Source organism: Lepidochelys olivacea, assembly GCF_965140295.1.
Source record: "Lepidochelys olivacea isolate rLepOli2 genome assembly, chromosome: 7".
In the NCBI taxonomy this organism is placed as follows: Eukaryota; Metazoa; Chordata; order Testudines; family Cheloniidae; genus Lepidochelys; species Lepidochelys olivacea.
This window is the reverse complement of record NC_140417.1, coordinates 38,982,092-39,010,023: the sequence shown is the minus strand read 5'-3', so window position 1 is coordinate 39,010,023 and position 27,932 is coordinate 38,982,092. Positions and strand designations below refer to the sequence as shown.

At 41.4% G+C, this 27,932-nt stretch overlaps 1 protein-coding gene across 2 annotated transcripts in view; it reads left to right on the top strand.

The window, feature by feature from the left end:
- ATG7 (autophagy related 7) overlaps positions 1-27,712 on the top strand; it is a 270,223-nt gene extending 242,511 nt beyond the window's left edge. Inside the window, exon 19 of one of the 2 annotated variants that reach the window (XM_084634637.1) lies at positions 27,415-27,712. In XM_084634637.1, coding sequence (XP_084490763.1) covers positions 27,415-27,447 — 33 coding nt within the window. In that variant the 3' untranslated portion in view covers positions 27,448-27,712. The remainder of the gene's footprint in view (positions 1-27,414) is intronic. The other variant, XM_084634638.1, reaches the window with a different exon arrangement.
- The last annotated feature ends 220 nt before the right edge of the window (positions 27,713-27,932 follow it).

Sequence of the window (27,932 nt, the reverse complement as noted above, 5' to 3'; positions counted from 1 at the left end):
TGACATAATCGGAACCGTGATGCAGTTCCCCACCACAGGAACTACCTGAAACTTCTTGGGCACATGGCTGCCTGTACCTATCTGGCGTAGCACACCAGACTCAGACTTCGACTGCTCCAGTCGTGGCTCACATCTGTGTATCGCCTAGCGCGAGACAGCTTGGCCAGGCTCATTACCCTGCCTTGCCCAGTCCTCGACTGCCTCCAGTGGTCGATCAACGATCAGGAGGTGTTCTCAGGAGTGCCCTTTGCTGCCCCACAACTGTCTATGTCATTGGTGATGGACACATCAGACTTGAGCTGGGGAGCTCATCTGGGAGACCGCAGAGCTCAAGGCCGTTGGTCGCAAGCAGATCTGGGTCTCCACATCGATGTTAGAGAGCTGAGACCGGCGTGCCTAGCATGTCACACATTCTGTCTTTACCTACCCGGACAGTGTGTATCAGTCATGACGGACAATATGACAGCAATGTTCTATATCTACAAACAAGAGGGTGCGTGCTCCTCTTCCCTGTGCCAAGAAGCCCTCATGCTCTGGAGCTTCTGTGTAGAACATTCACCTGCAGACGTCGTACCTCCCTGGGATATAGAACAAGGTGGTGGACCACCTCAGCAGGTTGTTCCACAGCCACGAGTGGTCCTTCACCTGGACATCGCAATTTCAATCTTCCAGAGATGGGGGTTTCCCCTGGTAGACCTCTTCGCCACACGATGTAACAGGAAGTGTCGGCAGTTCTGCTCCTTCCAAAATCACAGCCCAGACTCCAGCGCAGATGGGTTCCTCCTCAATTGGGGAGGTTCTCTCTTATACGGCTGTCCACTGATACCGCTCATTCACAAGGTGCTGCTCAAGATCCGCAGAGATGGAGCTTGGGTCATACTCATAGCACCGGCCTGGCCCTGTCAGCACTGGTACATATCCCTCCTAGACATGTCCGTGGGAGCCCCGATTACCTTGCCGCTTTCCCCGGACCTTCTCACACAAGATCATGGACGTCTCCAGCACCCGAACCTCCAGTCGCTCCGTCTCATGGCGTGGAAGCTCCATGGTTAAATCCGATGGAGTTTTCTATTCAAACCAGATTAGACAGGTCCTCCTTGGCAGTAGGAAACCCTCGACGAGGGCCATGTACCTTGCCAAGTGGAAGAAATTTTCAATCTTGTCCACAGTGCTGGCTTCAGTGCCACACATTCTGGACTACCTTCTCCATCTGAAGCAGGAGGGTCTCTTGTTGTCTTCTGTAAGGGTGCACTTGGCCACCATCTCAGCCTTCCACCTAGGAGTGCAAAGCTGCTCTGTGTTTGCTACCCGCATGGTCAGCCGATTCTCAATAGGTTATACCCTCACGTCTGTCAGGCGGTCCCTGCCTGGGACCTCAACTTAGTCCTTTCTAGGCTCAAGCAACATGCTCCCTGCACTACCTCTTTTAGCAACATGCTCCCTGCTCTACCTCTTTTAGCAACATGCTCCCTGCTCTACCTCTTTTAGCAACATGCTCCCTGCTCTACCTCTCTTATGAGGTCACGTTCCTGGTAGCATTAACCTCAGCCAGGAGGGTGTCTGAGCTCAGGGCCCTAACATCAGAGCCTCCGTGCACTGTGTTCTAGAAGGACAAGATTCAGCTCAGGCCTCACCTTGCTTTCCTTCTGAACATTGTGTCGCAGTTTCACACCAACCAGGATATCTTCATTACGGTTTTCTACCCTAAGCTTCATTCCAGCTGCAGGGAGCAGAGACTTCACTCTCTGGATGTCCACAGGGTGCTGGCCTTTTACATTGAGAGGACGAAACCATTCAGAAAATTGGTCCAGTTGTTTGTGTCAGTGGTGGACAGGATGATGGGTCAGCCTCTGTCATCCCAACTCATCTCGTCATGGATAGCGTCCTGTGAGTGCTATAACCTGGCAGGTGTTCCTGCACCTCCACCAGGGCACAGGCTTCACCTACAGCGTTCCTGACTCAGGTTCCCACCCAGGAAATGTGCAGAGCAGTGACGTAATCCTCCATACACACTTTCGCCACTAATTATGCGATTACCCAGAAGGCCAGAGACGATGCGCCCTTTGGAAAAGCAGTACTCCAATCAGTGGACAGCTGCGACCCCACCTTCTGAACTTGGCTTGTGAGTCACCTGATTGGAATTCTTCAAGATGTGTTGTTCATGTCCATTCCAATACCTACCCTCCTTCCCCTCTGTCGGAGTAGGTGGCAAGAAGGAGCTGAAGGAGTGGCGGGTTGGCAGGGCTCTATATTGAGCGCCGTGAAGGTGTGACTTCAGGGGGTGCCCAGGCCGACCTGATGGATGCTGCTAGGGCAGAAACCTTCTGGCCACCATGCACGTGCGCGTGCACACACCTGATTGGAATGTACATAAACAACACATCTCGAAGAACAACAGTTATGAGAAGTGAGTAACCGTTTTTTCTTTTCAGCAAGAGACAGTTCATTTATAATTTTTTTTAAAGAAAGATGAAATCACTGTTGTATGTAATAATACAAAACAGTTCATCTTAAATTGGGTTGGGTTTGAGGCATCTAATGTTTTTTTAATTTTTCGGGGTGTGGTTTGCAGGTTGTTGGATTTTTTTAAAAAAATTTATTTGGTATGGTTTTGGTTTGTTGTTTAACTATGAAAATTTTGTTTCTATGTATTCAAAGAGGATTTAGTATGACCGTTCAAAGGAGGACAAAATGCCAAGGGAAGGTCATGCCTGACTAATCTAATCGCCTTTTATGATGAGATTACTGGTTCTGTGGATGAAGGGAAAGCAGTGGATGTATTGTTTCTTGACTTTAGCAAAGCTTTTGACATGGTCTCCCACAGTATTCTTGTCAGCAAGTTAAGGAAGTATGGGCTGGATGAATGCACTATAAGGTGGGTAGAAAGCTGGCTAGATTGTCGGGCTCAACGGGTAGTGATCAATGGCTCCATATCTAGTTGGCAGCCGGTATCAAGTGGAGTACCCCAAGGGTCGGTCCTGGGGCCGGTTTTGTTCAATATCTTCATAAATGATCTGGAGGATGGTGTGGATTGCACTCTCAGCAAATTTGCGGATGATACTAAACTGGGAGGAGTGGTAGATACGCTGGAGGGCAGGGATAGGATACAGAAGGACCTAGACAAATTGGAGGATTGGGCCAAAAGAAATCTGATGAGGTTCAATAAGGATAAGTGCAGGGTCCTGCACTTAGGATGGAAGAATCCAATGCACCGCTACAGACTAGGGACCGAATGGCTAGGCAGCAGTTCTGCGGAAAAGGACCTAGGGGTGACAGTGGACAAGAAGCTGGATATGAGTCAGCAGTGTGCCCTTGTTGCCAAGAAGGCCAATGGCATTTTGGGATGTATAAGTAGGGGCATAGCGAGCAGATCGAGGGACGTGATCGTTCCCCTCTATTCGACATTGGTGAGGCCTCATCTGGAGTACTGTGTCCAGTTTTGGGCCCCACACTACAAGAAGGATGTGGATAAATTGGAGAGAGTCCAGCGAAGGGCAACAAAAATGATTAGGGGTCTGGAACACATGACTTATGAGGAGAGGCTGAGGGAGCTGGGATTGTTTAGCCTGCAGAAGAGAAGAATGAGGGGGGATTTGATAGCTGCTTTCAACTACCTGAAAGGGGGTTCCAAAGAGGATGGCTCTAGACTGTTCTCAATGGTAGCAGATGACAGAACGAGGAGTAATGGTCTCAAGTTGCAGTGGGGGAGGTTTAGATTGGATATTAGGAAAAACTTTTTCACTAAGAGGGTGGTGAAACACTGGAATGCGTTACCTAGGGAGGTGGTAGAATCTCCTTCGTTAGAGGTTTTTAAGGTCAGGCTTGACAAAGCCCTGGCTGGGATGATTTAACTGGGAATTGGTCCTGCTTCGAGCAGGGGGTTGGACTAGATGATCTTCTGGGGTCCCTTCCAACCCTGATATTCTATGATTCTATGACACTCTAAGTCTCCCTAGAAAAATGCTGTTCAGTTGCTACTTTATATAGGCAAAGAAGAATCGCTGCTATTTAGAATCTAAACAGTTCTCAAAATTTTGTAAGCTGAGGACCTCTTTTTTATTTAAAATTTTGTCATGGACCCCCAAGACTACCTCTAATCCCCCCAGGCCCTGCCCCCACTGCACCCCTTCCCACCAGCCCCAACCCGCCCACCCATTCCAGCCCCCGTTCCACCCCTGCCCCTCCTCTTCCCTGCCTCTTTCCACCCCCTCCCTCGAGTGCCCCTTCCCTTCTCCTTCCTCCCAGCACTTCTGGCTTGCAGGAGGCACTGAGAGGGAGGGGGAGGAGTTGATCAGTGGGACCCAGTTTGAGACACACTGGTTTAGATGATAAAAAGGTGATGTTAAAAGTTTTTGAAAAGAGCAAAATAGCTATTTGAAGTGAAATATATAAAATTAGTGAGATACTCTCACTACCTAGAAGATTATTTTCTGTTGCTTTGGATTTACCCTAGTGTAACTGAGAGCAGAATTTCTCCCATTCTTTTGTAAAATAATATCCTGGACCAAATTGTCCTCCCAGCTACATCAGTGTAAATCTAGAATAACTTCTCTGAAGTCTGATGTCAGAGAATCATAGGAGAGGATGTCCAACCTAAACTGTCCTTGCTGCAGTTTAAGCCCATTGCTTCTTGTCCTATCCTTAAGGATAAGCTGAATAATTTTTCTCCCTCCTCCTTTTAACAACCTTTTATGTACTTGAAAACTGTTATCATGTCCCCTCTGTCTTCTCATTTCCAGACTAAACAAACCCATTTTTTTTCAGTCTTCCCTCATAGATCATGTTTTCTAGACCTTGAATCATTTTTGCTGCTCTTCTCTGGACTTGCTCCAATTTGTCCACATCTTTCCTGAAATGTGGCACCCAGAACTGGACACAATACTCCAGTTGAGGCTTAATCAGCGTGGAATAGAGCGGAAGAATTACTTCTTGTGTCTTGCTTACAGCACTCTTGCTAATACATGCTAGAATTATGTTTGCTTTTTTTCCCAACAATGTTACATTACTGACTCATATTTAACTTGTGGTCCACAATGACCCTCAGATCCATTTCTGCAGTACTCCTTCTTAGGCAGTCATTTCCCATCCCACTGATGGTTCCTTCCTAAGTGGAGTACTTTGCATTTGTCCTTATTGAATTTCATCCTATTTACTTCAGACAATTTCTCCAGTTTGTCCAGATCACTTTGAATTTTAATCCTATCCTCCAAGCACTTGCAATCCCTCCCACCTTGGTATCGTCCGCAAACTTTATAAGAGTACTCTCTATGCCATTATCTAAATGATAGATGAACAGAATGTTGAACAGAATGGACCTAGAACTGATCCCTGCAGGACCCCACTCATTGTGCCCTTCTAGCTTGACTGTGAACCACTGATAATTACTCTCTGGCAACAGTTTTCCAACCAGTTATGCCCCCACCTTATAGTAGCTCCATCTAGGTTGTATTTCCCTAGTCTCTGTTTCCAAAGGCTGACTTAGCTAAGTTTCATTGGCTACGGGTATTTTTTGAAAGAGGAAGAAACTGCTCTTGACTTACAGAAAAATTCTTTTACATCTTCAGTTTTAGTGTTATTGTTAGTGCCTAGGAACCCCAGTCAAAGATCAGTGTGCCATTATGCTGGATGATCTACAGACATGTAACAAAGAAAACAGCCCCTTCTCCCAAGCTTATGTGCCAGAGGGGATGCAACTGGTAGTCTGAACAGACAAATAGTTTTGGAAGGATAGTTTTGGAAGGATACCTAAATCTTGGCCTGCCACTTGTCTAACCAGTTCCAGATGGAAGTGATTTGTAGGCATCACAGCAGCAGATTTAAGATTTAAAGAGGGATTTAAGAGAACAAGGTATATGAATTTTGGTAGAGAGCTGTTCCTGTGCATGTGGGGCAGCACAAGGAAAGTGCAGAGGTGACTGAAGAAGAAGTGGGCAGTTGAGAGTCTCATTAATGGCAAAAAGAAAAGGAGTACTTGTGGCACCTTAGAGACTAACCAATTTATTTGAGCATGAGCTTTCGTGAGCTACAGCTCACTTCATCGGATGCATGCCTGCCGTTCCACGGCATGCATCCGATGAAGTGAGCTGTAGCTCACGAAAGCTCATGCTCAAATAAATTGGTTAGTCTCTAAGGTGCCACAAGTACTCCTTTTCTTTTTGCGAATACAGATTAACACGGCTGTTACTCTGAAACCTGTCATTAATGGAAGTAAACATGGGGGTCAATAGCTCGAAAATCTAGTAAGTCAGATAGGTATTTGGAGCTAAATGGCGAAGGGATGGGGTTGCCAGGTGTCCAGTTTTCGACCGGAACACCTGGTCGAAAAGGGACCCTGGCCGCTCTGGTTGGCACTGCCAACCAGGCTTGTACAAGTCCAATTGGCGGTGCAATGGGGGCCCGGGGCTAAGGCAAGCTCCCGACATGCCCTTGCCCTGTGTTCCTCCCGGAAGCAGGCGCCAGGTCCCTGCAGCCCCTATGCGCTGGGTGGGGTGGCCAGGGAGGCTCCACGCACTGCCCCCACCCATAGCACTGGCTCTGCAGCTCCCATTGGCCGGGAACTGCAACCACGGGGGGTTGCACCTCTGGGCACAAAGGCAGCGTGCACTGCGCAGAGCTGCCTGGGCCCATTCTCCTAGACCTGGCGGTCGCTTCCTCAAAGCCACGGTAAGCGCCGCTGGGATCCTGCATGCCAGTCTCCTTCCCCAGCCCACAGTCCCCTCTCGCACCCCAAACCCCTCATCCCAGGCCCAACCCCAGCTGGAGGGGGGCCCCCCCAACCCCTGCCCCAGTCCGGTGAAAGAGAGTGAGGGTGGGAAGGAGGGAGGATGGGGGCGGGGCTTTGGAGAAAGGGCAGGGGTGTTCGTTTATGTGTAATTAGAAAGTTGGCAACTCTACGAAGGGACTGAAGTCAAGTACAGGAACCTTGTGTTTGATATGGTGTAAAAAGTGGAGTCAGAAGAGAGGGATGATACGGTTGGAATGCAGAGCCCAAAAAAGATGATACTAGCTGCAACCTTTTGAATAGATTTGAGGGGGAGATGTCTGTAATCTTGGCAGAAGATAATGTGGGCTTTTAGAAACATGTTAACAGTCTTGACGGTCAGAAAGTCATTCCCGGAAATGTTTGTGTAGATAGAAGCGGCATGATATATGGCTCCAAACAGAGAACGAAGTCAGAGATGATGTCCTGATTATGGACTTCAGTGACTGGAAAGATGGTGGTGTTCGGGGAGATTTTCAAAGGCACAAATCTTCTCCAACATCACAATTTTCCCAGTAACGCAGGCCCATAATCTGGGCATCCTCTTGACTCCACTTTCTCACCCGTATTTATACCTTTTGAAAATCTCCTTCATTATCATTATCAAAATCTTTCCTTGTTATCCACCCACAGAGAAATGGAGAGGGGAAGTCTTGGGAGTTGAGAAGATCACTAGCTCAGTTTTGGCCTTATTGAATTTTTTATAACACTTTTTTAAAGGTTATATAGAATAGTAATTTATTTAAAATACCCTAAGTGAGGCATCAGAATGAAGTTTCTCAATTACAACGTGTTAATAGATTTTAAAAAAATATTTTTTTTACAATTTTTGTAACCAGTTTCTGGACACCAGAATGTTTAACCCATAGAAGGTGTGTTCTGTTTTGCAGAGAAATGAAAGAAGTACAACTCCTCTGATCTGCTAGTGATTATGTTTTTGAAAAGTATTGACCTGGGAGGAAAAAACTTACAATGCTCTAGTGTTATTAAACCTTTTCCTTCACACAATTGGTGAATAAAAACTTAATTCTGTATGCCTTTCTGTAAGGGTAGTACACAAAACAAGATCTATATTTAGGGAACTGGGTTATATGTTGCCAAAGTAAAGAGATACATGATCAGAGTCGCTCTTGTAAGCTGTTTATTTTGGATAGAATCATTTGCCAGGGTAAGTCCTCACATTGCAGCTATACAGTACAATCTTCTGCTTCCCTGAATCCCACACATTCAAATTAACATTCTGAAAATGCTTATTAGAAAATTTGTCATTTTCAACAGAGAAGTCACAAATGATAGTCTTCTGCTTCTCTTTTTGGTACATATAAAGGTTCTTCTATGGTTTAGATGACACCAATTCTTCGGGTTTTGTTCTGAACAAAAAATACAATCACACAATCTTTTTTAATTTCCATCTACAATATTAGTATTTCAAAGACCCCAAAGCTTTTTACAAATTGATAAACAAGTATCACTTTATTCACTATTAAAAAGCAGCTCAGTCTAGCAAAAAGTGCAATGGGATCTTATATGACTGGAAATGATTAAGGCAGGGATGTCAAACTCATTTCATAGAGAGGACCTGATGATACCCTGCCACTTGGCATGGGCTAATTTTGCTAGACAGCTGAACAGCGATCCTGGTTGGTCATTAAGTACAAACTATTGTTACTCGCTGGGATTCAGACCCAACGTCATGTAGACATGAGGAGGAGACCGCTATGGGTCGACCACCATCATCTTAAAAAAAGAAATGTATATAAGTCTTGTCTGGACTACAAGTGTATGACTTGTAGAGTGCACTGGTATGTTGTGCTCTAACTCCCCTGTATGGACCCTGCTGGCACAAACTAAATATTCCTTAGTATGCATTGATGTAATCCTGTTTGAAACCAGAACAACATTAATGCACACTATCGGGGTCTACATGTGGGGTTGTTAAGAGCCTGACACACTGATGCGCTTTACAAATCTCACCCCTGTAACCTCCTGTAGTGCAGACTCCAGGGTTGTGTAGGCAATTCATGGCAATTCAACAGGCCAGATGAAACTGTTCCACAGGCCAGATCTGTCCCTTGGGCCATATGTTTGGCATCCCTGGACTACTGCCTTCTTTTTGAATATCATCTGAAAGCCAGTATCCCGAGCAGTTTAGTACTGAACCAATTCCTGAGCATGGTGGTGTGGACGCTATCTCAGAAGGAAAAGTGCTATCTAGTGAATCTCCAACAATGCTTTCTGGAACAGTAGAGTATTTTCTGGAGATCTCCCAATCAAATGCTGGCTTGGCCTTACACGCCCTCAGGTGAATGAGCTGACAAGGTCACAACCCACAATGGTGTAACTGCAAGCTCTGCTATATTTTGTATAATGCATACTTATAAAAAGATGTTTGGTAAAATATACATCATGTTTAAATTATAATACTGTTTCATGGAAAGTGAGGGAGCATCATTTTGCAAATTTATTTCCATTCTTTTGAATTAGTAGGGGAGTGGGAGTGGTTTGTGAAGGAAGTGGGAGATTGAAGATAACATGGAATTAGGGCTGCAAAGAAGGAACAACAGTCTTAATAGTGCAGGATATCTGCTGGCAATATTCTGATGTATTTTTTAGAAAATTCATGTAGCAGCCATGGTGCATATTTCTATTTCATGCACACACTAAATACATTTGGAGCCCTCAGCTCAAACCATTAAAAGTAGCTTCTCACACCATCACTCACAGTGGGATTAATGTGTTCTTTCTGCATTCCCTGTTGATCCAATAAAATGAATATAATTGCATTCGTATAACAGTCAAAAAGATTAAAGGAGTCCCATGTGGGGGAAGGAGGATTCTGAGCCAAAACAAGCTGTTTGGCTTGTAAGCAGTTGGAAGCCTTTAAGGTGCTGAAGCACATCTGCAACATACTCTGCAATACAGAGCTACGAAGCGTGGTTTGTTACACAACGCACGTAACTATGATAGTGTAGAAATAGTACATGTGTTACAGCACCTCAGTAGGCTTGTGTGCACTGAATAGATTCAGTTTTAATAAAAAAAGAATTCTTCAGCAAGACAGTTGTTACTAATGGATTGGGTCTGTTTCATTTCTCCTCTTGAGAAATCAGTTTCCAATGTAGTCCAAATAATGTAGTATGACAAAACACGTAGGTACCTGTTAATTCTTAATTGGTAAGTTAGTCACTACAATTAAAGGAACAAATTATTTAGGGTGTTCAGAAAGGCCGTATCTGAATGCATTAGAAGAAAAAATGCTGACAGTCTGAAATAAAGTTAATCTATAAAACCAGCAACTGGTTAAAGAGTAGCCTTGCTAGTGCACTCTGGAAATGAAAATAAGACCAACAGGAGAACAAGTGGGTTTCCACTTTGTTAAAACAGCTCTAGGGGGACAGATAAAGAAAGGAAAGGGAACAGGGGAAGCTTTGTAGCTAGGTCATATAGAGAAAGTATTTGCAAAAGACCTGTTAATCCTACAAATGTTGAATTTAACAGATCAAAAAATCTGAAGCAATTTTAAAGAGGCTATAGAGTCACGTTAGACTCTCCTGTGTTCAATACTGGTGTGGAGATAAGTGTCTTGCTACTAATTTTCAATGGCCACGTTTGTTTAGTGGTTTCCCTGTTAATGGAAATGATTTATATAAAAGCAGATCTGTGAATTGTGGAACCTTGCAATTGATTCTATGATGGGCTTGTGGCTCCATACCCTGTCTCCTGAGGCGATAGCGAATTTTTTTAGTAAACTTGAGGTTGATTATAATCTGTAGAAAATGCTATTAAATAGTTTGTTTCTAATACGTGTACATAGCAAATATTCCAGATAGTGGACCTAATGTCCAAAGAGGGTTATATTACACTAATGCACAATATGTTCTTTCATGTTAATGTTCTATTTAAAGGAATAGGGGATGCAGTAGAACTAAATCCAATATAACTCTCAGTCTATAGTATTTCTAGATATTACAGATATTTGAATTGTGAGCAATGGCCCAATGGGGGCAGGGGATGAGAAGGGTCCACATTATTATTATTAAATGATTTAAAAAACGTTTTAAAAAATGCATTTGTTTCTACATCTCCATTTTTATGGCACATAGAATGTAATTGTCCAAATCAGAAGGCAGCCATGGCACAGGGTTGACATCCTTGTTCTTGGGGGAAATGACAAATGATCTTTTTTAGTTCCTTCCATCATTACCTTTGTTTTGTGTTTTACCTGAAAATTGCCCTGTGCTCCCTACTTGATCATCACCACGTCCTGAGGAGCCTGTGGGTCTTTGTTTTTAGATGGGGATTTATTATTGATGGGGAGGGCAGAAGAGAGATGCTTCCCATCCTCCCATTCAGAGGGGTCTTTACAGTGTAATACCTGGCACTCTTCCTTTACCACACCTTCATCACAGGGGCTGACTACGTGGGTTGACAGTATTGCAGAGACAATGTCAATCTCTACCCCCAAGTCTGCCACATCCTGCTTGTCCCTCCAAGATATAATAATTGGAATGTATGGCTGGAAGCGACTTGGGAAGTCATCAAGTCCAGCTCCCTGTGCTGAGGCAGGACCAAGTAAACCTAGACTATCTCTGATAGGCGTTTGTCCAACCTGTTCTTAAAATCCTTTGATGATGGGGATTCCACAACCTCCCTTGGAAGCCTATTCCAGAGTTTCACTACTCTTGTAGTTAGAAAGTTTTTCCTAATATCTAACCTAAATCTCCCTTGGTGTAGATTAAACCCATTATTTCTTGTCCTACTTTCAGTAGACAAAGAGAAAAATTTAATTAGAGTCCTCTATATAACAGACCTTAATATATTTGGAGATCCCTCCTCAGTTTTCTCTTTTCAAGACAAAACATGCCCAATTTTATCACCCTTTTATCATTTTTATTGCTCTTCTCTGGGCTCTCGCCTATGTGTCCACATCTCTTCTCAAGTCTGATTTGGACCCAGTACTCCTCACCAGTGGTAAGGAGAGCAGGACAATTACCTCCCCTGGCTTACACACAACACTCCTGTTAATACACACCAAAATAATATTAGCCTTTTTTGCAACTGAATCACATTGTTGACTCTCAATTTGTGATCCATTATAGTCCTCAGATCGTTTTCAGCAGGACTACCACCTAGTCAGTAATTCCCCATTTTGTAGTTGAGCATTTGATCTTTCCTTCCTAAGTGAAGTACTTTGCTTGTATTTATTGAATTTCGTCTTGTTGAATTTAGACCAATTCTCTAATTTGTCAAGGTCTTTTTGAATTTTAATCCTGGCCTCCAAAGCATTTGCAGCAGCTTCCAGCTTAGGGTCATCCAGCAAATTTTGTAAGCATACTCTCCACTCTGTTATCTTAGTCATTAATGAAAACATTGAATAGTACAAGACCCTGGTCTGACCACTGTGGGATCCCACTAGATATGCTCTCCTGATTTCACAGCAAACCATTGGCAATGGTGATGGACAGTTACATGAGCTATCAAGGGTTTCCATTCCCTTCCTGGCTACTTCATTCCTTGTAGCCATCACCTTGGCGAGGAGAGTAGGGGAGCTTGGATGGCTGATCCACCATACGCAGCGTCCTAATAAGATAAGGTGACACCACACCCTCACTTCCTGCCTAAAGTTTCTTCAGAATTCCACATTAATTAGGAGATTCACTTACGGGTGCTTCACCCCAAGCCTCTATACAATGCACATAAAAAGAATCTCACTTTTTACCTACACTTTGGGGCTTCTCCTCAACTCTTCATCTCAATTGCACAAAGAATTAAAGGACATACAGTATCCACACAACAGCTGTCTGTTTGGGTTTCCGGGTGCATCCTGTCCTTCTATGAAACTGGGGTTTATCCAAGGGTAATTGGTCACTCCATTAGATCTTGATCTATATCTGTGACTCTCCTGAAAAATATACCTATCTCAGACATCTGTAAGGCAGCCACCTGCTCTTCATCACGCACATTTTCTCATCGCTACTCTCTTCTGCCTGCTTCCGGAATTGATGATGCTTTCGATGATGCTGTTCCATGATCTGTATTGAATCCACTACCTGAGCCTCCTCCTCCATGACGAGGTACTGGTTGGGAGGCTCCTGAGCACCAAAGGGACGCTGCTCAAAGGAGGAAGAGTAGTTACTTGCCTTACGCAGTTTCTGGAATTCTTCAAGATTCGTGTCCCTGTGGGGGCTCCACTACCCACCCTCAGCCTCAAAGTCTCTTGTTGGACTTGGTTGAGAAGAAACTGAAGTGGTGGCAGGTCCACTCCTCCAGTATACTCTTGTGTTGGAACACATATATATCCAGGATGCAGACACAGTTGACAAAAATTTCCAATCAATAGTGCATACATGTCCGGACATCCTGACATGGAGTGCCCATAGGGGGAACACGTCTCAAAGAACTCCAGTAACTGTACAAGGTAACCTCTCCTTTCTATGTATATATTTCTTTTCTTCCCCCTTAGTTATTTCCCTAATATTTCTCTGGAATAAGCCAAAATTCTGATTTATCCTAAGGACCAAAGTCTGTGCTGACTGATGCCCCGCCCCCCAATCTCATTGAGATTGATGGGATTGCACACTGCAGATCAGGTCAGAATTTGGCTCTAAGTATTTTTTCATGTGATGTAGACATCCTATTTTTTTCTTAATTTGAGATTCAAATTCTCATTAGAGTTTTAAGGAGAATGTCAAATGAGAAGTTGTCCTAGATGGATATGAAATTTCATAATACCCCTTGTATATGAAAGATATTAGTTCATATTCCAGTATGTAACATCGTTAGTTTCATAAAAACTATATGCAAGGGTTGCTTACCATTTAGGTGATAGGAGGATGGACAGATCCCATATTGGAATAGTAACCACTCATGTTTTCATAGTCAGCGAGTCACCTTCATTGATTAAATCTGAATAATTTTTTTCTGGAAACCCAACTGTGAATAGCCTTTTCATTGATAAGGATTCTGTGCTCTGAAAAACAGTTTGCAGGTCTCAGACGAAAGGTGTGTGTCATAAAGTTAGTTTCAAAGATGTTGTGAAAGAGGACAAGTCCTTCCTTGATTTATGTGAAAAACAAATGAAGTGTGTTATAATTATAATGGAAAAAAAGGCATTGCACCAGATCTGTTTCCTCTGTAGAAGTAGTAATAATGTAGTTACACTGATGTATTAATTTACCTTCAAAATATGTTATAAGAGCCCATGGACCATCAAAGATAAGTTTGTATTCGCAGCTACATTATTCATCTTTTTTTTCTTTCAGGCTTTATGTCCGTAGTAAAAACAGTTCAGTAAGTTCAGAGTATTAATATTATTTACTTTATTTATTTTGATATATGAAGTGGACACCCATTAGAAGAGGAATGAAGTGAAAATTTGAATATGTGGAAAGTTCATACTACAGTATGTTATATATGGCAATGTTATAAATAAGGAAAACTCCAGCTCTTGTAAGATCTGTCTATTTATCTGTCTTGTGTTTTTTCTAGTTCTCATTTGATTTAAATGTTCTGATGCCAAGAGGATTGTACTTGGACACATGGGATTGAAACTCTCATGGACTTAAGTAGAGCCAATAGTTCACCTGTGTGGTATTACAGGTGATGTGTTATATATAGATTTTAGTTTTTCTTCTTTAAACCAGCATGGCACATCTCCAGTGTAAAGTATCTGTGGTAGAAACATATAACCCTTGCATTATCTTTTTCTTTTTGTTTAAATGAGTCAGAGTTTGTGTTCAGAGGGTCTGTATAAGGACTAAGCTTAATAGTAAAATTCTTTTCATTTCAATCTGACTTTGAATATTGTTCAAAGAAATGTTCTGATTTGCTAGTTGACTTCTTTGGCGATATCATAGCTATGTTTAAAATTCTCCACAAAACACAATTAGAACATCACCAGATCATCAAATCTACTTGAGTTCTGTGTGACTCCAGGTTTTGAGAGCCAGCATGATAGACTCTGTACTAGATACAGTTCCTATTAAGAAAACATCACTCCAACAAAATAAACACGGTGCCCTGGGAAATGGCATTTTCAGTACTAAAGCACCCCTGGATAATAAGTCCCATCTGTTTTCTGGGTGTTTTGCTTTTGTTTCTGTGGTTTTGGTTTGGGATGGGGGGGGCGGCTTGTTTTCATTTTGTTTTTTGGTTTCTTTGCTTTGATTTTCCTGTTGTCGTAAGATGTTAGGGCGGAAACGTTTAAAAAAATATTAGGGAAAGGTTAGTAGGCGTATTTTTCACCTCTTTGTCTATTGAGGTCTTTTAATGGTGATTTTGAAGTAAAGAACACTCTTTTTTGTAAATGTATACTTGATATTATGACACCATGAAGCCCAGGCTTTTCTGTATTTTGTATAGAAGTGATTGCAGTTAAAGGACATACAATCACTTCTGTACATTTAGATTTCTCTCCTATTCCTAGCCTCTCTGAGAGCTTCTAATGTGGAGAATTAGAATTCAAATTGTTATAGCCAATGCTCAGATGGATGAACTAATGCCACTTAGGTACAGCAGAAATGCCCATCATGGCTGACAAGTCATGTCATAGACTCTGTCGTGCATCGGGTATGAACCCCATAACAAAGCTAAGCACTTTATATTTATGTCATTAATATTCCTTTTACAGCTGCCTTCTTGCTGCTCATTTACTTTTGTTCCTGGGGGCAAAAAGGGGATAGGGGAATTGCAAAATATTTAATGTGCTCAAGACACATTTTCAATGCTAATAAGATTAAGTGTCATGCTTCTTCATGTGGTAAATATCCATGATAGATGAAAGCAGGGTGCTGAATTTGATAATTATTTTCCCTTAATCCATAATATGAAGTTCTGAAGAGATTTAATGTTGTAACTCATATGCATTTAATTAATTTTAAGTTACAATCTCATTTGTGCTGCTGTTTCTGAAAGGTGATATCGTCAATTAACTGAAAAAAACATATTGTTAGAATCACACCAGGATTGTTAGCATAGCCCAAGGTGTATAGCATACTGTGAGGGATCACAGGCCTCGACTGCAGTCCTCCGGCTCCGCAGTCAGTGCTTACACTGTGGCTGCCACGCAGCACCTCACCCAAATCAGTGGAGAAGGGGGCTAGCAAAGCTCTTGCTCACAAAGAGCCATGCCCATGAAGCTTCTGATGTGGGGAGACAGATTTATAATATTTATATGGAGTCCTTGTGGCACCTTAGAGACTAACAAATTTATTTGGGCACAAGCTTTCATGGGCTATAACCCACTTCATCAGATGCATGGAGTGGAAAATTCAGTAGGCAGGTATAAATATACAGCACATGAAAAGATGGGAGTTGCCTTACCAAGTGGGGGGGTCAGTGCTAATGAGGCCAATTCAATTAAGGTGGAAGTGGCCCATTCCCAACACTTGACAAAAAGGTGTGAATATCAACACAGGGAGATTCCACAACCTGCCTAGGTAATTTGTTCCAGTGCTTGACTACCCTTGGGGTTAGGAAGTTTTTCCTAATGTCTAACCTAAATCTCCCTTGCCACAATTTAAGCCCGTTGCTTTTTGTCCTGTCATCACTAGATAAGGAGAACAATTTATCACCCTCCTCTTTATAACACCTTTTACATAATTAAAGATTTATGTCCCCCCTTAGTCTTCTCTTCTCCAGACTAAACAACCCCAATTTTTTTCAGTCTTGCTTATTACCTTCATGCTACTACATCCCAGAATGATGTTCATGTTTTTTGCAACAGTATTACATTATTGGTTCTTATTTAGTTTGTGATCACTATACCCCCAGATCTTTTTCTACAGTACTCCTTCCTAGGCAGTGATTTCTCATTTAGTATTTGTGCAGTTGATTATTCCTTCCTATGTGTAGTACTTTGCATTTGTCCTTGTTGAATTTCATTCAGACCCCATTTCTTCAGTTTCTCAAGATCATTTTGAATTCTAATCCTGTCCTCCAAAGTGCTTGCAACTCCTCCCAGCTTGGTATCATCTCCAAACTTTTACAAGTATACTCTCCATGCCATTATCCAAATCATTTATGAAGATATTCTATATAACTTGATCTAGGTCAGATTAAATGGGGGTCTTTCAGGGATATGCCCCTCCAGGTTGTGAACCACTGATAATTACTATCTGAGTATAATTTTCCAACCCAGTTGTGCACCCACCTTATAGTAGGTTGTCATAAATATAAAGGGAAGGGTAAACCCCTTTGAAATCCCTCCTGGCCAGGGGAAAGCTCCTCTCACCTGTAAAGGGTTAAGAAGCTAAAGGTAACCTCGCTGGCACCTGACCAAAATGACCAATGAGGAGACAAGATACTTTCAAAAGCTGGGAGGAGGGAGAGAAACAAAGGGTCTATGTCTGTCTGTATGCTGCTCTTGCCAGGGACAGACCAGGAATGGAGTCTTAGAACTTTTAGTAAGTAATCTAGCTAGGTACGTGTTAGATTATGATTTCTTTAAATGGCTGAGAAAAGAATTGTGCTGAATAGAATAACTATTTCTGTCTATGTATCTTTTTTTGTAACTTAAGGTTTTGCCTAGAGGGGTTCTCTATGTTTTTGAATCTAATTACCCTGTAAGATATCTACCATCCTGATTTTACAGGGAGGATTTCTTTATTTCTATTTACTTCTATTTTTTATTAAAAGTCTTCTTGTAAAAAACTGAATGCTTTTTCATTGTTCTCAGATCCAAGGGTTTGGGTCTGTGGTCACCTATGCAAATTGGTGAGGCTTTTTACCAAACCTTGTCCAGGAAGTGGGGTGCAAGGTTTTGGGAAGTATTTTGGGGGGAAGGACGCGTCCAAACAGCTCTTCCCCAGTAACCAGTATTAGTTTGGTGGTGACCAGTCCAAGGACAACTGGTAGCGGCCAGTCCAAGGACAACGGGTGGAATATTTTGTACCTTGGGGAAGTTTTGACCTAAGCTGGTAAAGATAAGCTTAGGAGGTTTTTCATGCAGGTCCCCACATCTGTACCCTAGAGTTCAGAGTGGGGGAGGAACCTTGACGTAGGTTCATTTAGGTTATATTTTCCTAGTTTGCGTATGAGAAAGTCATGTGGAAAAAGAGAGAGACTGAAGGCCCATCAGAGACCACAAAGAGTAGGAGCACTGAGGGGGAAGAGGATAGTGTCATTAGACTGCCCAAACCAAGAGACCGGGGAATGCCTCAGGCCCCATACTGATGTTATGCCTGCTGGGAGTGGGGACACATAGCTGCACCGTGTCCCGATGCCAAGGAGCCTATGCAGTGTAACCTGGGGAACCAGGCAGACCCATGCTCCCTAATTCACCTGGTGGAGGTTGCACTAACCCCGCATATATACACCAGACCACTAAAACTGAATGGGGCAAAAACCACAGCACTGGTTGATTTGGGGAGTGCTATCACGCTTATTTCAGGGAAGCTTAGTCAGCTGCTGCAGGCAAAGTGCACAGCGGTGACATGCATGCATGGGACAGTTAGTTATTACCCCACCATCTCGGTAAAAATTGAAATCCATGGGAACACTACTGAGGTAGTAGCAGGTGTAGTCCCTAAACTCCCATACCCGGTGCTCAGAGGGAGGGACTTTCCAGGGTTTGGAGACTTATTCCCGGTAGGGGGATTGGAGAAAGGGGGAAACCCTGAAGTTAGTGAGACATCCACAGTAGACTGTCAACCCCCACTCTTCTCTGAAATATCCTCAGATTTGTTCTCCACTCCCAGGCAGGATAGAAAGACGAAAAGGGAAAGGAGGGCAGCTGAGGCCTTGGGAACCCAAATACTGACCCAAAGCCAGAGGGTTGCTCTGGTAGGTAGGTGGACCTGAGCTGCTGAAAAGGAGGCCGCCCAGGAGGGAGAAGCACCAAAGTCTGATCCCCACCCTAATGCCTCTGAACCAGTAGAGGCGACAGAGACTGGCCCCCCAGATCTCAGGCAGATTAGCCCCAGGAGAGAAAATTTTGGACAGGAGCAGGCTGATGACCCAAGGTATTACAAAATTAGGAAGGAGGTAACGGAAATAGATGGGGTCCCTGTGGAAGGGAAAACCCAGGGACCAGGACCCTACTTCATAATGAAGAAGGATCTCTTATACCAGGTTGCACCAGTACAGGGGCAGAAGGTACAGCAGATCCTAGTACTTCAAAAACACCAGAACACTATATTAAGCCTTGCCCATAGTCATTTTTTGGGGGGACATTTGGGGGTAGAGAAAACCCAGGCATGGGTCCTAAGACAGTTCTTCTGGCCCAGAGAACATGAAGAAGTGCGGAGGTACTGTGCGTCTTGCCCAGAGTGTCAGCTGCACAGTCCCCATCCCCACTTGAGGGCACCTTTAGTACCTCTTCCCATCATAGAGGTCCCCTTTGAGTGAATAGCCATGGACCTGGTGGGACCCCTGGAGAAGACGGCTTGAGGCCACCAATATATATTTGTTGTTTTGGACTATGCTACTTACTACCCAGAAGCCGTCCCCCTGCAGAACACGGCCTCTAAAACGATAGCCAAAGAGCTGGTGGGGATCTTTGCCCAAGTGGGGCTACCAAAGGAGATATTAACAGACCAAGGAACCCCATTTATGTCAAAGCTAATGAAGGACCTCTGTATCCTGCTCCATATACTTACCCTGAGAACTTCAGTCCGTCATCAGTAGACGGATGGGCTGGTAGAAAGGTTTAACTGTCTTGTCTGTTTAGATTGTAAGCTCTTCAAGGCAGGGACTGTCTATTGCTCTGTGTTTATACAGTGCCTACCACAGATAGTGGGGTCCCACTCTTGGTCGGCCCTTAGGCACTGCTATAATAAACATGATTAACAATAACAATTGAATGAGGATGGTTTCCTGAATCAGAGCCTATGGTTTGTTGTATCTGAAGTTTGAGTAGAGTTGTGTGCTCTTATGTGATACTCAAGCATTACATTTAATACTAGGCTGAATTTCAGCCTTAACATTCAGTTTAATTCTGTTCATGTTGTTTTTTTTTATTCTTTAACATGTTTGTAATGTGTATATATATGTATACTATGATACATATTATACACTTAACATTTGCATGTATATATGTGTGTGTATTTATATTACATTTTCCTGAGCAGTGAGTGCATTATATGAATGGAAATAGCCACTTTAACATTCAGTTGATCATTTGCATGAGCAGTTACAGTAATACACATGCACGCGCGCATACAAAATCTGTGAGGACAGGCTTGTGTTCTTCCAACTCTGCCTATAAGGCCATAACTAGCTATATATATTTGCATTATATATTTTAATCCCATCAGATAAAAGTCACTACATATTACCACCCATGTACACACACAAAAAACCCACCTAATACTTTTGTATCTTTGATCTCACCAGAAATGAAGTTACAGGTACCTTTTTTGTGAGAAGGAAATAAAAAGTACTTATTGTCCCTTTAATGTTCTGAAATTGTTTTGAATCAGTGACTGAGAAATGAATGAAGAGTTAACCTGATACATTGGGGGGGTTTCCCCTTCCTGTTATGCAGGAAAATAATACTTGTCATTTCAAGAAATCAAGTGTGGAAATGCTTCTCTAATCTTGAATAGATTTAATTTGCATCTGAAATTTAAGAATCCCTAAAGTGAAGTTTAAACATAAAGTAGGTACTTGAACATAACAGGTGCATTCAGATAATCTGTTCAGATCTGTACAAACTGGGTAGGTTTGACAGCTGGTTCATTATTTGCCTATTTTATTACCTCCCCTGTCATTACCTATAGCTTCACGTAGATTGATTAACCCAGGTGTGCTGTAGGAGAAAGGGAGCTCAAAACAAAACGCAAATTCACAGCTTTTATTGGACATAAGGTGCGAGGCATAACACAGTCGTTTAGACACTCCTCTTTTATATCTTTTCTCTTTTTAAAATGCTGCTCTTAAAAAAAGTCACAATAAACTAGCTCCTTTCTTCTTGCCCATCAATGAAGGGAATGTAGCTGTTTGCGTTTAGCATTTTAAACAAATACATTGAATTTGAATTTTGAAAAGGGTAGTAATCATTCATTTGCTTTTTTCCACAATATTTGGATTTCCATCTACTTAAAGCACATTTTCATGGGAAGATCTGTTGCTATTAACTAAGAGCATATGACATTTATAACTTTGCTGTCAGGGTTGATGTTTATGTAATTCAGGTCTAAACATAATATAGTGCTGCTTTCCCTCTAGAGGGATATTTTGCCATTACAGCTTGACATGCTTGACATTAGCCCAGCTAATGTGCATTTTCCAGCTTGCTGTCATTTAGTTGAGTTTTAAAATGTAGTTATTCATTTTTGTATAAAATTATCCTTCTCCTCTTCTAGTTCACCACCTGCCCCTACATGCTCAGTTTCCTTAGAAATAGCTTTGACCCAAGCAGGCCACTCCATTCTTCTGTAACCCTCAAAAATCAGGCTGTGACCATCTTAGAAGCTTTTCAGTGAGAATATATACACCAGCCTAAGTGTCGACATTCAGATCAAGATCCATATTATGCTGAATGATTCTTGCACTGTTCGTTTGTTTTTGTGCTTTCTCTCTGCAAGCTTTAACTTAGTGTTGAGCTACTTTATTATTGCCTCATCCTTCCTCCTGATGTGCACATCATCTTCCTTTCCACTCATTTTCCCAGGTTCCTTACAAAGATGAAGCTGCATAATTGTCTAGCCTAACATATTGTGTCTAATCTGGGCTTGATGAGCTTGCTCCGCCTTTGAATTATGAGCTGCCTTGAGGTTTGCTTAATTGTTCCCCCACACCAAATCCCCACCAAATTTTTTTGTTGGTGTGTTTTTTCTTTTAAAAACCTAGCTGTGAAAGATACTGAAGTGAATCATGGTGGCGCAATATCTGGTACAAGCAGAAAACTAGTCATAGCAGCAGAGCACCTTAGTATAGGACAAAATTCTGGCTGCTCCCACAGTCTGCCCAGGGGCTGGCCAAAATTTTGTAATGCTATGATCCAGACACAGGGTATTCTTCTGGACTAAGTGATCTGTCCCTGCTGTATATAAAGCCTATTCTTTTGGGAGTAAGATATTACCATCCTTTTCAAATATATTCTGTCTCAATCCAGGATGTTTGCATAATGGTTTAATGTCTGTAAAACTCAATTCAGATCTTTTGCAAACATTTTCAGAACTTCTAAAAAGAAACTTATTTTGGTAGGAAAATATGTAATCATCTAGTTAAATGTAATTCTTTTATATTCTTCAGCCTTTCATCTCAGTGGTTTCTAAGAGCATGGTTTGTGGAGAGATTACAATTAGGAAACATTACCCTCTTTAACTGAGTGTAATTGGATGCATTCTACAAGTAAGAAATGTTACTAAAGTACTCTGCATTAAAGCATTGTAGATATGTAAAGCTGGGCACATGTCCAGATATTACCATCCAATGTCCTTCCTATTACTATGTCATAAGATTTTACACTTCCTAGCTTTCCATTGAAGCATCTAATTGTCAAAAACATGTGGAAGACAGTGCCCTTTCCCCAACGGCAGAAGAAATAAACTGAAATGCAGTTGTGAGTATTTTTATTTGTATTGTGGTAGAGCTTTCAGGCCCCATGTACTAGGCACATTCTACTAAGAGTCCCTGCCCCATAGAGCTTATGGTCCTAACAGAGTATCAGTTGGTATTTTAGCTTATCAGGATGAGATAAGAAACTCAAAATCCTGACTCTCTAGGCAAGTTGTAGATTCCACTATACTCTTTAAGAAGCAGTGGTAGGATGTCCAGTCTTAGATCCTGGCTATTTTCTATTTTTACCAATTTCCAAAAAAAATCGCTTCTTCTGCTCTTTAGTTAAAACACAACTTGGGGGCAGGTGGTGTTAACTGAGCAAATATTTTGTAGCATAGAAGAAAACTTAAGGTTCTTTTAAAATGTACATTTTAGAACCTTGTATAGAAGATTTAAGATAAAATAAATTATAGTATAGAAAATTCAGTATCTAGCTTTACCTGAGAGGAGCTAGAAAATAAAAAATTAAGGCTGAGCAAGGTGACTGGAAAGGTAATGGGATAGGGAGCCTTTCACCTCTAAAGTAACAGTTAAAATCCACCCTAGGTCAGGAGCGATTAATAAAGATGGCTTCCTAACAGCTGTCCAGAGGCCTGTCTGAAATGAGTCAGAAGTTTCAGTCCATTTCCTAAAGGAGATATGTCCAGATCATAAAAATCTCCAGTACAGCTGGCACCCTTGCCATCTACTCTCAGTAAAGAGGTCAAGAAAGCATATAGGGCAAACTTACTTGGAGACAGTGAATAAGGATGTGTGTTTTTTACCCTTTCACATAACACAAGAACCAGGGTCAGTCAGTGAAATTAATGGGCAGCAGATTTAAAACAAATGTAAGGAAGTACTATTTCACACAGTTCACAGGCAACCTGTGGAACCCATTACCGGGGATGTTGTGAAGGCCAAAAGTATAAATGGATTAAAAAAAGAATGAGATAAGTTAATGGAGGATAGGTCCATCAATGGCTATTAACCTCTGATAGCCAGAAGCTGGGAGTGAACGACAGGGGATGGATAACTCAATAATTGCCCTGTTTTGTTCATTCCCTCTGAAGCACCTGGTACTAGCCACTGTTGGAAGACAGGATACTGGGCTAAATGGACCATTGGTCTGACTCAATGTGGCCATTCTTAAGTTCTCACCTGCACTGTTCAGAAGAAGAAATGAGATACACTGCTAGCACAGTGAGGGGAAGCTGGATAGGACCATGATATATTCCTTCCGTGGACAAAGAAAACTTTTGGAGCATTTAGTCTGGCTTCCTTCACTATGTTTGTTTAAAAGAAAATTGTGGACACCCTGTCCTCAACTCATCCCACTGTGCAATCTATAAATGTGTTTAGTATCTTTCTTTAACACACAGAAGAGTGAGGGTTAAAATCTGTCCTTGTTGCTATTACAAAGTTTGAAAAACTCAAACTGGGGTTAGTTGAGGATGGAATATCAGCCTGAACTTTGAATTTCTTGCCTTTTGTCAGCTTGATTCATACCATAAACTCTATTTAAAGATAATTCTTTCATATTTATTTTCCACATCCTTGACCCTGAATGGTGAATTGGACATTTGTATTTTCATTGGCAAACTCTAAGTCGCTCATCAACTCTCTTTTCCTTTTGTAAACAAACTGTTCCTTCAGCATTTTCCACAAGGATTTTTATACCACCATTTTGCAACCACTTTTAGGAACTGAGAAAATCTTACCATTTAAAGAATGTGTTTTACAGAGAGCTGTGTGTAGACATTACTAGGTCCAGATTTTGGTGGGGCTTTGTCAGTAAATATCCAAATTCTAGAAAAGTCATATTTTGCAGGGTTAGATTTTATGGAAATTATATGTAAATGTCAATTACAGTCTGTCTGAAAATACAGTTGTTTTTATTTATTATTTGTATTGCAGTAGTGCTTCAGGGCCAACCAAGAACAGGACCCCATTGTGCTAGGCACTGTAAAAATTCAGTGATAGTCAGTGCCCTGAAGAGTTTACAGTCCAAATAAATGTTGGCATCTTACGCTTCTGTTGGCACATGTTTTTCCATCAGTCAGGATGGAAAAGTAGAGAATAATCTTGTGGCCAGCCTAATGTCAACACACAACACTTCCAGGCAGATAACCTCGGCCTGATACTCGATAGAGACAGCTAAGAAACAGAAGATCACTAAGGTGATGCTCATAGTTCCTAGATTCAGCTATTATGGTGGGCTAACCTTTTGAGGTCCAAGGCCTGTGCCTTGGAAATGCCAATCTTATTCTTGTAGTCAGAAGAACCTGACATGGTAGTCTGTCTATGGGATTTAGCTGGGACATGCATTGAATGGTCCAAGTTTTAGATTAATTTCTCGCACACTTAAGGGTAAAATTATGACAGCCTTTCAGTAAAGCCAAGGACAACCTGCTAGGTAGTCTTGCTACATTCCTTAAAGTCCCGCTTTAAGGTATGATTCCTACAGGACCAAATTCATTCTCTGATATAACTCTTTTAAATTAAATGGAATGAATTTGACTCAGTCACTGTAAATGGTAATCAGACAGGGAGAAATATATAAAATCTACAGCTTACATTCAAAGAGCAAGGATTTGGGGAGGACATTTTTTTTTAGTGTAAATTATTCTTATTCCTTTGCAAACTAATTTACTTTTCATGAAAATGGCCACACTGGGTCAGACCAATGGTATATCCAGCCCCGTATCTTGTTTTCTGATGGTGGCCAGTGCCAGGTGATTCAGAGGAAATGAACAGAACAGGCAATCATCGAGTGATCCCATCCCCTGTAGTCCACTCCCAGTCAGAGGCTGGGGACACCCAGAGCATGGAGTAGCCATTGATGGACCTGTCCTCCTTGAACTTATCTAGTTCTTTTTTGAACTCCATTATAGTTTTGGCCTTCACAATATCCCCTGGCAACAAATTCAACAGGGTGACTGTGTGTTGTGTGAATTAGTACTTCCTTTTGTTTGCTTTAAGCCTGCTGCCTATTAATTTCATTGGGTGACTCCTGGTTTTTGTGTTATGTGAAGAAGTAAATAACACTTCTTTATTCCCATTCTCCACACAAGTTGCGATTTTATGGACCTCTATCATATCCCCTCTTAGTCATGTCTTTTCCAAGCTGAAAACCCAGTCTTTTTAATATATCCTCATACAGAAGCTGTTCCATCTTTGTTGCCCTTCTCTGTACCTTTTCAAATTCTAAAGTATCTTTTTTGATATGGGGTGATCAGAACTGCATGCAGTATTCAAGGTGAGGGCGTATCAAGGATTTATATAGTGGCATTATGATATTATCTGTTTTATTATCTATCCCTTTCCTAATGGTTCCTAACATTCAGTTAGATTTTTTTGACTGCAGCTGCACATTGAGTGGATGTTTTCAGAGAACTATCCACAATGACTCCAAGATCAATTTGTTGAGTGGTAACAGCTAAGATCCCATAGTTGGGATTATGTTTTCCAATTACTTTGCATTTATCAACACTGAATTTCATGTGCCATTTTGTTGTCCAGTCACTCAGTTTTGTGAGATCCCTTTGTAACTCTTGCCAGTCTGCTTTGGACTTAACTATTTTGAGTATTTTTGTATTGTCTGCAAATTTTGCCACCTCACTGTTTACCTCGTTTTCCAGATCATTTATGAATATGTTGAACAGCACTGGTGACAGTAAAGATCCTGGGGGATACTACTATTTACCTCTCTCCATTCTGAAACCTAATAATTTATTCCTACTGTGTGTTTTCTGTCTTTTCACCAGTTACTGATCCATGAGAGAACCTTCATTCTTATCCCTTCGCTCAGTGGTTCTCAAACTTCTGCACTGGTTACCCCTTTCACATAGCAAGCATCTGGGTACAAGCCCCTCCCCTTATAAATTAAAAACACTTTTTTATATAACATCATTATAAATGCTGGAGGCAAAGCTGGGTTTAGGGTAGAGGCTGACAACTCGTGACCCCCGGAGGGGTCCCAACCCCCAGTTTGAGAACCCCTGCCTTAGTTCTTTATCTTTTCACATCTCTAATTGCAACTTGGGGGGGGGGAGGAGGGGAAGGAGAATGGTTATTTAGTATAGCAGACTTATTTTACAACTAAAAAAATTCAAACATAAGTTAGTGGCCTTTACAGTAAACCTTAGACCAGACCTATGGTACTTTCCACTATTACGGCATACTCTGTTGTGGGGTTTCCTTTTCGATTATTCCATTTTGTTATTTGAAACTCCATGAACTTTTCAGAAAGAATGCAAAGATTTTGAACTTATGGGTATGAAGTCTGGGGCATCCACTCACTGACCCTCCAAAATAAATGGTGGTAAAACCTGCTAAATGCACCAGCATTTCCATGAAAGAACAGGCATGTCTCTAGTGTGCACTCTAGTGAATGTACACAGGTGCCATTGCAAGTTTTTGCATTTTTTAAAATGCAGCACTCTGTGTCCTAACAACTGATTGAAAATACAGAACTTACCCTCAATTTGTATGGCCTCTAGGACTCCAGGTTCCATTGAGATTCTGTGAATATGTTAACCTTGTTTTCCAGGTTGGGTTTCCAGGATATGTCTTGGTCATAACCAAAGTAAATATACAATTACATCTTGCTGCATAAAATATGTTTTTCAGTAAATTATTGAATGGTTAATAGAACTTCTTAAAAAATGAGGAGGAAAACAAATTCACACATATATATATATATATATTATATCTTGAATTAAATTTGCTGTTCTTTGTGGGTCATACTATTGGTTATTCTCAGATATATGCGTGGCCACTGATTTTTCCAGATGATATCACAAATTCCTAAAGTTTTATATTGAAAATGTATTCTTTATTATTCAACATTTGTTATTTTCCTGGTAACAATTTGTCAAGCAATCAGCAAGCAGAAACAATATCAAGTGACCAGCCACACACCCTACATAATGAATAGCAAACAGCCAAAGGGATAGCTTAGAAACAACCAATGAAAATTATTCATCCAGACTATTATAGGAATAAGTACAAGTGCCAAAATGTGTGTGCAACTAAAGAGATTGGTTTGCAAATGATTTACTGATCCAAAAAACCTAGACTCCACTGATTAGTTGTGGATTGGATTAGTGGTTTTATAAGGTATTTTGAAAGCATATTTGAGTGAAATATCGCTTGTTTTCTCATTATAGATTTGGGACATGAGTGATGATGAAACAGTCTGAAAACCAAATGAAGTGGAAGATGACCTGCTTTAGGCTGCAATGATGTCTTTTATCCATCATTTGACAAGTTAATGATTGCTTACACATTTTGATTTACAAATATAAACAAATATAATCTACATCTGTGCTATGAATGGGACATTATCTTGAACTAAAATAATAGTTCTACTGTGGATGTAATTCTCCCCTGCTTTTCATTTTTATCCTATGCATGAGATAACTATCTTGCTAGAGCAATGTGGTTATGTTTAAATCCTCTTTCTATTTTTTTTTCAGTTTCTAAACATAGCTTACATATAAAATATGCCACTTTAAATAGCCTTTGGTGTTTTCATTTGCCCCAGTTTTCATTTTACTTGTCAATATATAGGCCTAAATAACATTGTATTTTTCATGTTTCGATGATTTGTGGCATTTTATAAGTATTTAATAGTCAGGCTATAAGAAAATTCCCCTATAGATGGGAATTAAATCACATTGTTATT